The sequence below is a fragment of the Aquila chrysaetos genome, chromosome 5, assembly GCF_900496995.4.
Source record: "Aquila chrysaetos chrysaetos chromosome 5, bAquChr1.4, whole genome shotgun sequence".
NCBI lineage: Eukaryota > Metazoa > Chordata > Aves > Accipitriformes > Accipitridae > Aquila > Aquila chrysaetos.
The window spans coordinates 52,354,291-52,370,763 of NC_044008.1; the positions used below are offsets into that span (position 1 = coordinate 52,354,291).

Consider the following 16,473-nt stretch of genomic DNA (forward strand, 5'->3'; position numbering starts at 1 on the left):
GTAAAGAGCAGGGAGGCTGTCTTTCTGCTTGTAGGCCCAGCTTTCTCCCACCTGCAGGAAAAAATTCACCCATATTCAGGAAAAGTAGAAACCGATAAGGGAATAGCCTTGAAATTAGAACTAAATAACAAAGACCACCCCTTTTCAGTAAAAATGGTTAGATGCTTGTGACTGCCAAACCGAAGAACGAGTTTCCTGCTCGACTTCTTTTTTTCTTGGCAGAGAAGACTCATTAGAAGAAATGCAGCAAGCTGTACAGCCAGATATTCAGTGTAAGATGACAAAACAGCATTGATGACAGCCCATCTGTGACGGCTCTTCACTAGTGGAGATGCAAGCTCACATGGTGCTGTTTGAAAGGGGGTCTTATTTAAATAATACAATGCCCAGCACAAACTTCTGTAAAATTCCTGTACCTAAGGTAAAACTCCATTCCACTAATGGTTGGAAATGTTTTTAACACAGTGAAGATGTTTCATGCCAAGGTTATAGGACTTGGGTAGAACCTGTTTATTCCAAAACCAAAACAAAGACATCTTGAAAGCATGTTTCAAATACACACTGTGCATCCTGGGAAGACAGATTTACTCAAGTGTTTTGTAGTGCTGTGAATGTGCTGGTATTAATTAAAATGTTCATCTGCTAAACTCAAGCTGATGACACCAAATATAAAGCTTCACTAGTTACCCAGATTGAGAAGCAGATCAACCACCATGATAACACACAGCCAATGCCAAAGCAAACAAAGATAACATGCAATTCTTAAGCGTGAGGGAAAGGTGGATGTCCAATCTAAATGCAAGCTTATAGATCAGGACCATATACTCTTTCAATATTCTTAACTCTAGAGAAATCTGCACAAGCCAGGCCAAAGGAGGTGTATTAGATTGCTTTGAGAATGATACGTGTGCCTGCCTGATACTGATCTGCCTCACTGTCAGTACTGCCATGGCATTGCAAGGCAAGTTTGCTCTCAGCACTGTTACATTTCCCACTGTACAATCGAGGGCCAGAAAAGTTGTTGCTTCATAACAGGTGGTAGTAAAGGGAGTATGTGAATTCCAAAGGCAGTCGCTTTTCTTGTACCTTTTTTCCTTTCAATCTCTCAGATACCAGAAAATACAAACATAACCAGTTTTCCCCCCATTGTGAAATCTACAGTGTGTGCTCTCTGCTTGGCCCAGAAGTATCACTGTCAGAGGAAAGGCAGATTGGAGGGGAGGGCACGTAGGGGAGAGAACAGGACACTTTTCGGAAAAGGAAGCGAGAAACCAGAAACAGGGGAGAGGGAGGACTCAAACTAAGAGAAGGATTAGAGAATAGGGAAGTAGCAGCAAACTGAGAAACACCCATGAAAGAGAAGATGCTGCTGCTCTTCCATGGTCTGTGCTGTACAAGAGGAAGTTTAGCAAATGCTCTGAGGAAATACAGGATCTTTGACCCATAAAATGGCAGACCATTATGGAAACTGCTAGAAAGAGTTTACTCCCTTCTTTACTATAAAAAAAAAAAGCTTCATAGATTGTGCTTAAGCCATTTTTGCAAGCACAAAATACTTCATTTATTATTGGGTCTTGCAGATTACTTTCCATAGCTATCTGACAGAGAAAGCTCCTTCTGCTGCATAGTGTTTATATGCTAAATGTAGTGCTTTATCTACTAATTGCCAGCCATAGCTTTTAAAGAGCATTCCAAATTTTAAAGGATGTAGCCAGCTTTGATTAAAAATTTAATGTTTTAAATAAAGCCATGCAATCTCATTTATTTCACAAACGCTTCAAAGCAGCAGCAAGTCACCAAGCGAAATTTAAACTGCAGATCAGTACCATCTGGAGAGGAATTAGCTCTGCTTTAGTGTACTGTTAAGTTTGGTGATAAGCAGCACTGGCTGAAGTTCCCATGGTACTACATAAACCACTCAACCTTTGAGTTACATAGATGACCGGGATGGTTGAATGGTTGAGGCACAGAATCTGATCTGACAAGACAGGCAGCCTTAATTAAAAGAAACTTACTAAGCACCCTTACAAGACAATAAAAGAACAATTCCTCCTACCCCCAAATGTGGATCACTTACAAACCTGTAGATCTGCTAAGGAGGGTGGTTGTGGCAGCATTCAACATTGAAGTCTGTGGTTTTCAAACCTCAAGAAGTAAGGACATCTCACTAGAGAAACTTTCTCAAGAACCATTCTCTCACCTAACTTCAAGGAAGTCTGTGCAGTCCTCTCTGTCTATCACACAGTGGATCACAAACCCCATGGCTCTATTTCCTAGAACCAGAATCACATGCATGGATCCACAGCCTAGTCACTGGCCACATCTGTTTTACTTGTAGGTCTGCCCCCAACTTAAGAACATTGTCACAAATGACCCCAACTCCTGTACAAGTGACACCCTGCACAGGAAGCACAGGAACTCCCTGGGCAGAATGTATCATGGCACAAGGTAGAAAGCTTCTGGAAACTGTAGTCTCTCTGATAGTTATAGGTGAAAGGGTTAAAAAAAAAATCAGAAGTTAGCTGGCATTAGGATATACAGGGTCTCTGTGAATAAATACACTGTAAGTAAGGGAACCACCAATGGACGGTACCCATGAAAATAAAGCAAGAGAAATCCAAATTACATATGCCAGTGACAGCCACAGGGGCTCCGATTTTTTTAAATTTTATTTAATCAAAGTTAAGACGTGGATAAACATAAATACAGCACAGGTACTTCAGATCATTCTTCATATTTGTGTACAGACAGACTGATGGATGTAATCCCAATGAAACCTGCAGTCAATGAAGTGCATACAGCCTTCCCCCCACACACACAAAAACAAAACCCAATTAAAAAAACAAACAAACAAAAAAAACACACAGACAATCTCAGCACACACTCTCATTACAAATGATTCATACATAAATAGGTAGAGGGTGCAAACAAGCTAATATGCGAACATGTATAACCTCTCGTTAATGGGAAAAAAAACCAGAAGCAGCCATAATGATTAAAATACATTCAGTTACTGATAACTAGTTGTGCCATACAAGGCATTATCAAAAAAAAAAAAAAGAAATTGTACTGCAGAGAAAAGCTATATACAACAAGAAAATAAACTGCAAAGTTAACGCATGCATGTTTTATCCTGGAAAAGCACAGCCCTCCAATATTTTCTCCACGTTTGTTATAAAAGCCCTCTGCACTCAACTAAAATTAAAATGATCTTAAAGGATAATACTTGTAAAGTTTACTTAAGTCTTCAGCCACAGAAAACTGCAATGAAAATAAATGTTCAGAGTCATTTTCAAAACAAAAAACAAAAACAAAAAAATCTATTCATCTGATGACATGCATGATTAAAAGGTCTAGGCAAGATACAACTGCTCTACGTTCCTGATGACTAAGGAAAAAAGCTCAAGTCAATTTAATCTGCAGATGGTCAGAGGATTTTTGTATTCCAGCAGAAGCAGCAGTTCAGATCTTCTGGATCTTTTCCCCAACAACTACAGGATTCTCTTTTCTGATTTTCTCAGCAGCATCGGCTTTGTAATTGTAAGAGCAACTGTGTACGTCTGAATAACGGTGCATACCACAGTAAACGTTTCCACACCGACATTCAAACCCTGTGGACAGAAATATTAGCTTAGACATTTCAACATTCTTAATTATACTGGTTTGTTTTAAATCCTGAATGTGTTCACTCACTAGCAATAAATCTCAGTCACCAGTGTCAATCAGCCAAAGAGCCTCTGCTGCAGAAAGCATAAGAATCACAAACAATATATTTTTAAGCAATTACAGTAAGATTTGACTTGACCATTCCTTCCTATCACATGATAACACTAGCACAAAACAGCTCTTTTTCTTTGTTTATGAATCTTCACCCCACAGAACTCAAGTTTTCTTGGGCCCTTTCACTGAACCACTGCAAAGTTCATTAGTGAACAGCAGCAAACTACCATCCAATTCCTCTGCTAAGCAGACTTCCGAAGGGAAGTATGTGGAATTAGGAACTTCACTTAAAGACAAGAAGTTGAAAAACAAAGTGATACATGAATGACTAAATCTAGTAAGAGACAGCTGAAAGCACCTTTGGCCAAGTTTTATTTCAAATCAACAGCATCGAAATGACTATGACCCATTTTCCCCTTAGGAGACCCTTTCGAAGGTCCAAAGCCTAAGAAAAGCGAAATCAGTGTTTCTTACCAGTAAGTCCAACCTTCTTCCTGCACATGAAACAACGATTCTTCTTCTGTTTTGGTTTATCAAGTGACTTGTCTTGCTCTTCAGGTGTAGGCTCTGCATTCTCTGACACTGAAGCTAACATTAAAAAAGTTAATAAGAACAATGGAAAAAAATGTCTGTGTCTCTCCCCTTCCTCAAAATCATACTATAATCTAAAGCCCATGTTGTAAATTTAAGTTCTGGGGTTAGTCATTTTGCTGCAGCTTCCATGTCTGAAGTGCAATGGACTTTCAGTAGTGATACTGGAATTCACTTCAAAATAAGTTAAGGGGAGAATTCACTGAATGCTCATACAAAGTACACAATACAAAAATACCATAAAGAAACAGAATAATTAAAAATTAGGTTTAAAAGTAAGATTCAGTGCTGTCAGATTTGGGAAGAGAATCCAACACCCAAGTGTTTCCCTACCAGTGTTACTAGTCCAGTTCCTTTTAAATCAGCTTGTACAAAGCACTGTATTTATTACGATCAGTTGAGTAAACCACTCCCTTTCAAATACTGAATCAACATTATTTTTGCTGAAGGCTGCAATACTGAGGTCGCACAAAATGCAGAGTTTCAGAACAATCTCTACCACTGTGACACTGCTGCTCTTGCACACCTGGAAAAAGTCTACACAGAGGCTAGTCGCTACCTGGGGTGAGATACCATTAGCTCAAGATAAACAGACTTACAGGGAAGAAGTACAGTATCCTGAAACCAAGAAGGAAGCAGGTAAACTTTCAACCTACTTTAATATTCTCTCACATCTGAAAGAGACAGGTTATAGGTTGTGTGGGAGAATATAAACAAGTAATGGTAGTATTCGCCTGACTCAGGTAAAAATAGAAATTGGCTCGTTTTCCCCAAGTATTTGCACATTCCTTACATTATAAAACAGAAATAGAAACCAAAAAAACCCAACTTCATTTCGAGAAGGGCTAAGAGCCAATCTCTGCCTACCAGCCATTGCTAGATCACAGCAGGACAAGTATCCCATGAGTAAGGTACACAGAAGCTAGGAGTATTTGCAGCAAAGAGGCAAAGAACAAAAGCAAACTCCAGCTGGGAAGAGTGGTAATGGAAGCAAAGCTAGAACCAGTGCTGTAAAGAAGGGAATACAACAGCAAGCCCAGACATTTGTCAGGGAAAAAGCTGCAGGCATCTCTGTGCAGCTGGACTTTTGTTAAGCGGAGACTGTCAGATGCAATTCTGTGCTAGTTCTACACCAGCCGACTGCTATTCTGCATGACAATTCTGGTGGGGCTTTTTCCTGTACTGCTATTCTGATGGGGGTTTTTGGTTTTGTTTTTTGGGGGGGGGGGGGGGGGGGGGGGTTGTTTGGTTTTTGGGGGGTTTTTTTGTTTGTTTTTTTTTAAAGGAAAGGGCTCTTTCCACTTTTGCAATGTATCAAAACATTGTAGTCTGTATCAAGCAATATCAATGGGTACAAAAATACCTGACCACCAGCAAAGACTTTGCCCAAGCAGACAATATATTCCAAAGGTTAATCTAGCAGAGATAGACTGTTATACATGGTTTATTAAATACTTTAAAATTCACTATGTTACAAGCAGAGCTTTTCTTTGTCCTGAAATTTGTAAGAATTGATAGTTTGCAAGAAAAGGTTCAATGGCTTTAAATGGCTGTTAAAGGGCACATTTCTGAGTGCACAGATAATATCCAAAGGTTTGCAAGATAAGAATCAAAAGCAGTAAGGATTAAAAGATGTGAGATAATTATCAGAAGTGGTAAGACTTACTCAAATGAACTCTTGCAGTGTTATACAGAACAGACATTGCAGTGTTTATTAATTAATTACAAAAGCTTCATGCCATGATTTAGCGTTAGCAGCTAACATGCTCAAGTTTGCATTTCCTGTTGTAGCAAAAATCCAGTTACCTCAATATAAGTTTTACTAAAAGCTTCTGTCACTATTAGCCAAATTTAGGAAAAACTGGCACTGCTCCCTGCATAACAAGGCTCTCTAATACATACATACTTACATTTTCTTTGCGGGTATGGCTCTCGCATTCAAAAGGTTTAAAAATATTTAAGGGCTGCTGCTCACTGTAGAACTGAGTGGGAAGATTCTTCTACTGTTGCCACAAGTCACTTTGTATCTACTGTAGTGACCATAAATTTTAGATCTCCATTTTTTTTTGCATAGAAGCCAGACATTTGACTCAAAATCCTCTATGATAATCATGAATATCCCAACCACTAAGCCACCTTTAGATGACAAAGTGCCAGTGTTTAGTGCTCCATCTACAAGCTAGCTGTGATGAATGCAACAGAAAAAAGCCAGGTAATATGCAATACCACCCAGTTTGAAGCTTGCAGGAAACATGTTGCAGCCACTCCCAGCTGCTGTACTTTGTCTGGATTCCAGGATGCTGCTGTCTGCTTTGCTGGAACCTATTCTCTCCCTTCCCCCAGTCCCAGCTCTGCCTTTAGCTGGAAAACAGAAGCGTTGGGAGCACCAGTACAAGCAGCCAACTAACCAAAAAGGAATAAAGCATGAACACACACTCATTTTTCTGGAGCTGACAAGTTGGGCTGGCCACTAGAAGTTCCCTGTTTTATAGAGCATGTTCTTAGGTGATCAAAACAAGCAGAGCCTGGATTTCCTCCTAAAGGCAGAAGCTTTTGCTACTGCTTAGCTTGTGCCAAACCTACTTGAACTTCAGCGTACTCCAACTGACTGTGAAAACGGCACCCTCAAGATAAAGCACACTCCAGTCCTTGCATCCTTGCAGGCACAACACACAACTCCATGTATTTGCTGCAAGATTCCTGACACCCCATCTGTTCTCTCCTCTCTCCCTACTCTGGATGTTTTGTCACCCCTGCATTACTAGGCAGAGCTTCTCAAAAAAAAAAAAAAAAAAATTCATCATTCCCTCAGGAAGAGTATAAACAGCTACATTTACCTCTTAAGTGCATCTGACCAGACCTAGGAAGAATGCCTGCTCCTCTAGAGGAATGAATTGTGAAGTTAAAATGTGAAGTTAATCCTAAACAGAAGATCCCTACTTCCTAACATTTTAACACTAAGCTGAAGTAATCAGCCTAAAATACACTGTTTCAATGTTAGGAAGAGGCAAATTAAATAAATAAGAGCACACTTATCTACAGAATTTAGTTTTAAATCTCCCTCGTGAATGTTTCCTCTCTCCCTGGAGCATTCGTCCAGTAAATCAGGATATCCTACATTATTTTCCACACTTGTATCATAATCATACTCCACCTCTGAGTACCTGGTACTGTCACAAAAATCTCAGGTATCCATCAATTACTTTCCAGTACTATCTACTGAGCTAGCCCTAATAATTTCGACTGAAGTTGACACCATTAGTTCAACAGCATTCACCTTAGGTCCAGGTTATCACCACATAAAATTCTGTAGCAACTTAACTGTTTTAATATCAAGTTTTTTTAAACCTAGTCAGCAATGACTGAATTATTAAACTGGCTTACTTCACTAAAAACCTAGATGAGCATAAAACCAGGTGACTTCATTCAGAAGAACAGCCATATACCTTTTAGCTAGTTATTCAAATCTCTGTATTTTGATTTTTCAAAATAGTAACCACACCATATTACACAACTGGTTGCATTTTGCAATGCTAATGTATAGACCTCTCCAATTCACAGTGAGTTAGAAAATCAGAGTGACTGTTTTGGCTTTCAGAAGTTTTCAGCCTCTTGGAGGCTGAAAGCCCACCTGTTAACACAAATTATACTTTTAGCCCTATGTTTTTGAGTTGTAAGAGCTCCACAAACTATGTGGTGGAGTGCTCCTGCATTCCATGACAAGTTTCATTTACCTTTAAAAACCTCCCTGAAACATGAAGCATGAATCCTAACCTGGATGGTTTTAAACTCATTAATCCTAGAGAAGTAAAGCGCCTCTTTACCTGCTTGCAGGCTTGCTGGGAGGCAGCCCTGTTAATCCCCTGCCTAACAAATAAGGAATCCTGACTGGCTAATCCTAACAGTGCTGTAATGTTGAGCAAAAGGTACAACAGCCCATGAGGCAATCTAAAATGAGTTGGAGAGATGCTCAGAATAGAAGAAAGCTGCTAGAAAAGCTGAATTGTAACTTAATGAGTTTCATTTTAGGTCATCTTTAATGGTATATTCATGATATTTAAGAACATTAAAGTAAAAAAAAAATAATAATTCTATTAGCCTCTACCTAGCATCTGGGCTTTTTGCAGTGTTCCACACCTACAAGCACCTGTCACACAATCACTAAATTTAAAATCTAGATTTATTAACATATTCTATAGTTTTCCTCTATTTCTTTTGCAATGCATAAATCCAATGAAGACAAACAAATCTGAACTGCTCTTTGGGATTCTTATCCCTCTGTAGTTTTAGCTTGTCTGCAAACAGCAAGGACTGTGTGCACACAGCTCAAGTCCCATTTATCTGTCTGCTTTAAAAAAATAGTAATAGTAATCTAAGAAAGCTTAACGATTCACCCAATCTTTCACTCATTGCTATTGTAGCCTAGTAAATTTTGTTACATGGTAAGTTAAGGGGACCTCAAATAAATACAATAGACTAATTTATACAAGTAGCATAGAACAATTTGTTCCAGAACAGACATTCCAATGAAGCAAGATTTTTATCAGAATAAATACTGAACAAATGATCAAAGCAGACAATTTCTTTTTTCCTCCCCTACATCAACAGAAATAGCATTATAAGCTCTTAAGTCTGGGACTAACTACCACATTCCTGTGACTTTTTTTTTTAAATGCTACAAAGCCAGACAATACTAAGTAACTTTGATTCACACATTTCTATTACATTCTTGACAGCAGCCTAAAATTAAAATTCTGAATGATGGGGGGGGGGGGGGGGGGGGGGGGGGAGAAACTTTAGGATGCACAGTTGTGACAACAATCCAATGAAATCCACTTAGTATCCATATAAGCTACTTGCTTTCCAAACTTACACTTTCAAAGCAAAATACTTTAAAACTGGAAACACTACATTTCCTATGATTTTCAGTTAAGGGATAGCACAGAAGCAACTCTTCAGGAAACAAGGCTGACCCTGCCACAGTGAGTTATAAATAGGGATTGTAATTTAGAACTGCAATTACATGGTGGTGGTGTTCTTAGTTTAGAAATCACTATGGTACAAAGAAAAGGAGACAGACAAGTACTCTAGATACCTGATATAGGTTGATCCTTGAAATACATACTGTAAAATGCAAATATGCCCCTGAAATCAAAGCTTCTAGTTGAGAAACGTATCTTATCTTCTCACAGGGGAAATTTGCTTTACAGGTAGAGAATTAGAAGGAGCATAAATTTTTCCAAATGGGTAAGAAGAGAGACATTCCTCTGAAAACTTGCTGGGAAAAGTATTTTCACAGGCCCAAGTCACCTCACAGTACAAGCATCAAAGATTATTTTGAAATAAAGCACTCCCCCCACCTCCCAGTGAAAAGACAGTAGAAAAAGACTGCAGATGCAAACCTAGAGTTTCAATTTACAGCTAAGCCAAGCAAGTAAGATACATATGTAAACAGAGAGACTAATTCAGGCACTGGATGGAGATGAAGAATTACAAGACTAACAGGAAGAAGGAAAAAAAAAAAAACCACAACAGGGTAGTAGGAAGATCAGCTTACAGAAGTCGCCTTTATATTCTCCAATATATGCCACATCCACATCAGCATAAACCAACAATGCAATATTCATGTGCCTGAGTGAGGTGTTCTGCTTCTGAGGTTCCCAGAAAGGGATGTACCTGCATGGGAGCTGGGTTACAGCTGGCACGCAGCACATCCCAGGTTCCCTATACTGCAGAAAGCAGATGAAAGTAGAGCCATATCTATATTACTCAGAGGTATATCAACTAAAAATCTAGCTTGCAAACCTACCTCTGCTGTGCAAATATACAGAACTTAAGAAGCATAAGCCTCTTCAGCACTTGCTCTTCTCTCAAGCTAGGTAAGGCCAGACATCATTGATCGGTATTAAGAGCATGCCTTATGTGCATTGTCAAAACTGAGGCAACAAGAGCTCTCTGCTCCAGAAAAAAAACCTAAATCACGGGTATTAGAACATATGTCTAGAATACACCTTTTTAAGAGTAAACATGTTTCTAATAATTGGCATCTCAAAGGCTAGTACAAAGTGGCACTAGCATTAAAACCTTTTCTCTGAGTTTTACAGCTACTGTTTGTGTGACCGAGGAGGTGGCCTTACTCAGCACAGTAGCTGAATAATGACTTTTCTACTCCACCCTACAAAAAGGAAGAGTTCAGGTTTAGAAAAGTATTTGAAAAGCAGAACTTTGATACCAGAGATACAATGAAAGAACTTATATTTAGCATCTTTCAGTGGAATTACATGTTGTATCTGTGGAAAACCCAAACTCCTATGTTTAGACTAGTCTACAGAAACATAACTCTACCCACTAAAACCTTAGCTGTGTCAGCAGAAGTAAAAGGCAGAACACTTACTGACTTACCTTTGAATACGTCTTATAATGTCTATGGATTACAAGTCTGAGCAAATTTTGTATACTATCTGGCATTTTTACATTTTCCTAAAAAATACTATTTAAAAGCCTCTTTTCTTTTAAGCTCTACAAGCCTGCGCATACAAAGAAAAAAAAAATCAAAGAGAAAAAAAACTTTACACTGTATCAGCAATAGGGATTTTAAGCCAATATAGTTAAAATTGCCCAATCACTCAGCCATTTTCCTTCAAGCAACCAGAGTTTGTGGTTTGGTATTTTTGTATTTGATAAAGTGAATTTCAGTGGGTCAAAAATATTACACCACTACAGTTCATAGGTGAAAGGTTCTTTTATAGGTGTTTCATGTTTATACATGATACTAACACTGTTCTTATAATAGCTATGTCATAACAACCTTTACCACAAATATGCTTGTAAACTGTGATATTTGCTGCAAATAACTACTCTGAGAAGTAACAGATACTCAGAACTCTACTTACATGTAATAGCTGTGGCACAAAGACAGAACAGTAGACTGACTGATTTGTGCACTTCCAACTTCAATTAACACACTATTTACAGCAGATACTGAAATTGCCAGTCAAAAAGTTTTCAGTTTAAAGACTTGCCTTTTAGCTAAGAAAGTTTATCCTTATTTTGCCTTCTGACTTCACAGAATATTTGGGTTTGAGAATAAGCCATCTCTTGAACAGTAGTATATTAAGAACAGTCAAGTTTTAAAAACATTATTCATAAGTTCTGCCTTTGAAAACTAGGCACCAACCTTGCAAATCTTCTGTCTCAGGTACTGTTTTGTCCACAGCCGTACTATCCGGTTGGGATGATGCTACAGATTCTGTTAAAAGTGACTGACTTGACACAGGGCTGTGGGGCAAAATTAAAAAAAAAAAACGTTATGATGTTCATGAGGCACGTCCATGTTCTATAGAGCATTCCTGAAAGAAATACATTAGACTACATCTTGATGAAAGAGCATGCCAAAACTTTTCACTCTGAAGTTGTTTCTTAACCACTTAAAAACGCCACAGTGTCTAAGAATACCAGACAATCTGAATTGATGAAAAAAGTTAAACATTTTTACATTCATATTGAAAGCAATAAACCAGTTCAACTATAAAAAGGGAAAAAATATTTTGAAGTAGTTTGGCATACCATCCTTCCACACAGAAGCAACAATGCAACATTCAACATGCAGGGATTTTTTTAACAGAAGTCAGCAAGATAATTGTAGAGGAGCTACTTTTGGTGTTCTAGGGATACGAACAAGGAAATTGCAGCATGTCAATGTTTCCAGAAATAAGGCATCTGCAGCTGTATACAGAACCCCTTAGATTTTGGCACTGTAAAGTAGTGCTCGCCAAACTTCCCAACCCTGTCAGCCCTCCTGCTAAAATCACAGCATGGCTGAAAACTAATACCTTGGACAGTTATGGGAGAGAGATTCAATACTAACAGTCACTCACAGCCAAACAGCTCATCCAGCAGCTCTACTGTGGAACAAGACAGAGCTGAAGTCCCAAGCAAGAGATAGCACTACCCCATTCGCCCAATTTGTTTCTCCCTTTCCACTTAGGGATTCACTCAGTCCAAGAAATTGGATTATCCAGTAGCCCATGAACCAGCAAAGCCCTACCAGGAGTCCATGACACCACCAGGGCATTGGAGTCACAATTTTAGTTGCCAAGAATTGCACTTGGGTCTTGAACTGCAGGTTTGGTCACGTACAAGAGGGCATTGTCAATTTACTAGACATTTCCTCAAAGTATCATAACTCTGAGGTATTACCAGAGACTGAAGTTGAATCCCTGCTTTTATTTTGGAAAAAAGAACAAGTGACACTGATTTTTTTGAAGTGCAAGTCTAAGAGCAACCATCCACTCATTTTTCCCGTAACCAGTAATCAAACTAGTGATCAAAGAGATACTTCTTTCTCTTTCATGGTATTATAAAGGTTGTGTGAGAAAACAAACCCAAGGCACTGTAATTGGTTCACCTCTGTACACTGACCTGGATGATTTTTTTTTTTTTTTTTTTTAAACACATACCAGAAGAGTTGTATAAGGGTAAGACATCTATTTTCTACCTCAATTAGAAATCCCAGAATGGAAAGACCAAATATAGCATCAAGCATGACACCTAGCTCTCAGTTCATATGCAGGATCCAAGCATGAGATAACACCTCCTATAAAAAGCTAAGGAGCAGAAAACACAGTCTGAACAGAATCAGCCAACAATAACTGATGAAATCACCCTCAGCCTGTGTTTTACTACATTCTGATTTTTAAAGGAAAGTTGGAATGAGCATTACCGCAAGTTAGCTTCCACAGCGTAACACGTAACATTTTTCACTCAAAATATTTCCAAAGCATGTAAGTCACTCTTGGTTGTGTCATTCTAAACTGAAATGCAGCCACTAAACATAAACAAATATTTAGCTTTTACAAATGGAGAGCACTTAGTAAGTCTGAGTGATTTACAAGAGGACATTATGTCTCCTTGAATAATCCAGTTGGAAATTACTTGTTTAATAAGAAATCAGTTCAGTAGCACAACTCGTACTAAGATTCAGATATATCCTTCCCCTGTTGTAGTATGCTCCACTTTTTGTGGAACAACTAGTTTGTTCACACATTATCATACATTTATTTATGACAGCTCTAGTAAACAGCTTTCTGCCATTTTACAAAATCCTCAAGTTTCTAAGACTGAAAGAGCTCTCCTTTGGTAAATGTACAACCAACTGCACGTTGTGGAGTCAGAAGACTAGCCAGACAAGTCTCTGCAGAACAGCATGAAGCTGGCAAAGCTCCTATTGAGGCTAAATTCTAAAGATGAATTTGCATTTGAATGCAAGATGCAGCTAACAGATCAGCTACTATCTACTGATAGATCCCATGCTTTAAAGTTAGCAGTTAAATCTTACACGTTTTCCTAATCCAGGTCCTAGCATTTAATTATGCAGTATCAGTACACTTCATTTAATCATCTTGATACAGATTTTTACATAAAACCACAGAACAGACAGAAACAGCTTACCTTGGCTGCATAGATGGAGTCAATGTAGAATCTAAAGTTGACTGAGTTTCCTGGGCGCTGCCTTCTGTGCACTGAACCGGTAAGGACTCAGTTATACTACTGACAGAAGTTGCTGGAAGGAAGACACTAATGTAAAATGCGTTACACTACTTCCTGGGATTACAAAAGTTACACAATGCAATTATTCTTTGACCCCCATGACACCTGCCAGGAAAGTAACTGAATCTCAGCATATATCATAATGAAACATAAATTTATGAAAAGTAATTATGTTTTGGCCATATTTTGATCACATTCCAGCCCCAGGCCCCCAGAAGTTGCATGACACAAAATTCTGAAGCTGAAGCTTTAAAATAGTTACTATTTTCTGCTAATTAAAGCATCTATAAACAGCTTGCTCAGCATAAACGGCAGTATTCCGACACGGTAAGCTTAGGTTTTGTTTAAAAAAACCAAGATGGATCTGTGAGAAACAGTAGCGTAGCATCCTAATGCCAACTTAGGATCCATTTTGAAGTTGTAGAACCTACGTCCCCAGATTTCAACGAAAGCTATTGCTTCAATTTTAAAAGTCAAGTTTAATATTAAAGTCAAGGATAGAAGTCTTCAAGAGTGCACCATGAGATTCCTTGCTGTCAGTATTCAGCCAAGCCAGAAGAGACATTTTAGAAGCTCCAGGGAAGCATTCCCTAAACCTCCTTCCCCCAGCAGAACATGCTGAAGTTGAAAACATCGGGGTGAACAGAGCAGGAAAAGGGTTCTTCTTTCTGAGGGCACTACCATTAAAGGGGGAAAAGCCCTCTAGCTTTTTCTAGGGAGTGAATGTAGGAAGACAGCACTTATTTCAATGGGAAATCTGCTTTGTAGGAAAGACCATAGCACATAGGGCACTGGGCCAAAAAGAACAAAAAGTATCTCTATCTGAAGTTAGGAGAAACTGTTCTTAGAAAGTGTCTACAGGTTAATCCTTCAGCATCAGGCTGCAGAAATTAAATACCTGTATTTTAAATGCTTTTCACAAACATTCCCCAAGCTAAATGTTATCTCTACTGTCAGTAATTTCAGGAAAAATATGTTGGTATAGTATTTTTTTCCTGCATTTTTATATCATCAAATTGGAAACACTCAGATTAATACAAAAAGCATCAGCAAGAGTCTACTTCTGAGCAGATTAATTGCAGCACGATTAAATTATAAGCATTTCATCCAAGCTCATTCCATAAGGTAAGATACTTGAATAAAACAGTTTACACTAATGCTCCTATATTTCTAGTATTTGGACATGATCAGGAAGCAAGTTGCTGTCTACTGTGTCATTTTCAGTTGTTCAAACAGACATATGTTAGCATACTTACCAGGAGGGCTAATTCTACCATTACTGTTCTGCCTTTGAAGATGTTCTTTGTAGCACACTGAACACATGCCATTTGTACGAGGATTCCCATAAAATCCGCAACCAGTGGAACAAAGCATAGGCACTTGGCTACGGTTAGTTTCTTGAGCCATTTTCCCTTCTTCTATAAACCTGGAATTGATACATATAACCCAGTAATTAGAGTTCTGAGAAAACCCTTCTTTAACAGTTGACATCTGAAAACCTGGAGTTTCCTATAACTCAGTGACACACAGCAAAAAGATCTAGAAAAGATGCCTTGCAGGTAACTCAACAGCCATTCCTAAAAAGTCTAAAAAGTCTGCCCAATAACACAAATACAGTCATATGTATGCTTTGCATGACCCATACATACAGACCCTTCCAGCCCCACCATTTTATGGTCAATATATAGCCCACAAAGAAAGTCATTTTAGAAAATATTGCAAGTATTACTGCTTCTAGAAGTAAGTTAAGGGGAGGTAGGTGAGGGGGACACCTACTCTTCTTGAAACTTGAACACCCAGTAGTACTGTGAATGAGAACTATAAACTGAAAGACAAGCATGGTAACACATGCTTACTTACTGCATAATAATTATAATTAACAATAGTCACATGAATTGGCAAGTTACTGTTTAGTCACTCCGTCATTAGTGAAGGATGACAGAACTACTTACCACAAAACCCATATTATGATTTTTCACATGCAAAAAGAAAATCACCCTTTCAGTCAAAAATACTAGACTAGGTACACATACCTTCCATATATAAATTTTGTGTGAAAATATACTAAAAATGAGAAGTAAAGGGATAATATCAAGTCAACTCATATAACATCCTTAAAGTTTTCATAAACACTGTACAATTTGTATTTTTTGTCTCTGGCTTGTAAAGATCTGTAAACCTTCTTAATACCAGAAAATTACAAGTGACCATTTTCAATAGTGTTCTGAGCCTCCTAACTATTCTCAAATGGTCTAACTTGTAAATCAGCTATTGACGTCTGTCACTCAGTGAGATAAAATTAATTTTCCATTTTTTGCCCCCCCCCCCCCCTTATATTCTTACCCTTTTTTGTATCAGTTTTGAAAGAAAACCCACCCTTCTCAATAAGAAACTAAGTATCTCAAGGTATCAATTATTTCATTCAAGATCAACTTAGGTCTACCATTTCATACTTCTTGATTAAAAATTATGTCGAAGCATGGATAATTTTAATTCTTGCAAGTCAAACCAATGATAAGCAATATTAGTAAAAAAAAAAAAAAAAAAAAAAAAAAAGAGATCAATCTTCCAAGTAACATCAACATATATTTCAAAAGCAAAGAAAAGAAAATC

General features: G+C 38.2%; 1 protein-coding gene across 8 annotated transcripts in view; it reads right to left on the reverse strand.

Moving 5' to 3' along the window:
• Nucleotides 1–2,651: 2,651 nt before the first annotated feature.
• ZFAND6 (zinc finger AN1-type containing 6) overlaps nucleotides 2,652–16,473 on the reverse strand; it is a 39,120-nt gene continuing 25,298 nt past the window's right edge. For all 8 annotated transcript variants that reach the window (XM_030013551.2, XM_030013550.2, XM_030013555.2 and 5 more), the window contains 5 exons: nucleotides 15,117–15,286; nucleotides 13,762–13,873; nucleotides 11,489–11,589; nucleotides 4,195–4,308; nucleotides 2,652–3,611 (listed from right to left, as the gene is read on the reverse strand). In XM_030013551.2, the coding sequence (XP_029869411.1) occupies nucleotides 3,463–3,611; nucleotides 4,195–4,308; nucleotides 11,489–11,589; nucleotides 13,762–13,873; nucleotides 15,117–15,267 (627 nt within the window). In that variant the 5' untranslated portion in view covers nucleotides 15,268–15,286 and the 3' untranslated portion in view covers nucleotides 2,652–3,462. The remainder of the gene's footprint in view (nucleotides 3,612–4,194; nucleotides 4,309–11,488; nucleotides 11,590–13,761; nucleotides 13,874–15,116; nucleotides 15,287–16,473) is intronic.